Source organism: Sinocyclocheilus grahami, unplaced genomic scaffold (assembly GCF_001515645.1).
Source record: "Sinocyclocheilus grahami isolate Dianchi unplaced genomic scaffold, SAMN03320097.WGS_v1.1 scaffold25170.1, whole genome shotgun sequence".
NCBI lineage: Eukaryota > Metazoa > Chordata > Actinopteri > Cypriniformes > Cyprinidae > Sinocyclocheilus > Sinocyclocheilus grahami.
The window spans coordinates 1-1221 of NW_015519727.1; the positions used below are offsets into that span (position 1 = coordinate 1).

Sequence of the window (1221 nt, forward strand, 5' to 3'; positions counted from 1 at the left end):
AAAAAAAAAAAAAGGTTAAAATACTATATTAATATGTTTGGTGGAAAGGTGCATACATTTATATACAGTATGTAGATAAACAATTAGAACGGACAAACTCCACAGACTCCAGCAAACTGTGGAGGTCTCTGTTTACATCAAAGGCCCTTATTAGAATACAAATTAGGGAGTATCCAATCTTTTAAATATGCAAAAACAAACCCGGTTACTTTTGCTTTGTCTCTTAGCAAAGATGCAAGGAAGTTCATTAAGCACTGTTTACATGGAACAAACTCCACCACATAAATGATGTAACTAGGATACCTTCACCTAAAAAGTGGTAGTCCCACCTCAAAAAGCCAGTTTACTAAAATAACAAACTAAAACATTAATAAATATACTTTACACCCTTGATACATGTTAATATCGGTGTCTTTCTTGTAGAAGACAAGAAAGACACCTATGGCTGCAGTAGTTTTTTTTGTTACATTTTATAATAAGCCACCCACCGAAAGTCTTAAAAATGTCTTTTCAAACTGTCACTTTAGGTCATCTTTGAAAAATGCATTCAGACTAATCAGTGTGTTGTGTTTTTTTCCCCCATTAAAAAGCAAGTTTCATCATGGCGAAAGAGCAGATTTAGTTACATTCTTTAACCCATGTATTACTTTGGCACAGTTGCAGATCAAACATGCTGTGACTCAGGCTGAAATCCAACAGCTCAAGAGGAAGGTATGATAACCTTTCATGCTAACTGGTCATCAGATCTCTAAAAAAAGGGATTTCTTAGAATAAAAATGAAAATTGTCATCATTTACTTGTCTTTCCAAACCTGCATGACTTTATTTAGAACACAAAATGAATTCTTTATGCTACTCATTTACATACAACAAAAGCAGAACAATAATTCAAACGGTCAAGTTCCACAAAAGACCAAAAGCACCATAATAGCAGTCCAGATTACTTAAAACTGAAGTTTATTTGCTTAAAAAAAAAAGTTCAACCAAAAATGATAATCTGATTTTTCTCAGCTTCAGGCCATTCAAGATGTAGATGAGTTTGTTTCTTCATCAGAGCAGATTTAGAGAAATGTGCATTACATCACTTGCTCACCAATGGATTCTCTATAGTGAATAGGTCCTGTCAGAATGAGAGTCCAAACAGCTGATAAAAACGTCATTATAATCCACAATTAATACTCATGACTCTAGTCCATCTATTAATGTCTTGTGAAGGAAATGC

At 33.7% G+C, this 1221-nt stretch overlaps 1 protein-coding gene across 1 annotated transcript in view; it reads left to right on the plus strand.

Annotated features, from left to right (window-relative positions):
• The first annotated feature begins 46 nt into the window (after positions 1 to 46).
• Positions 47 to 1221, plus strand: part of LOC107580129 (neurabin-2-like) — a 2561-nt gene continuing 1386 nt past the window's right edge. Inside the window, exon 1 of the mRNA XM_016265872.1 lies at positions 47 to 711. Coding sequence (XP_016121358.1) covers positions 442 to 711 — 270 coding nt within the window. The 5' untranslated portion in view covers positions 47 to 441. The remainder of the gene's footprint in view (positions 712 to 1221) is intronic.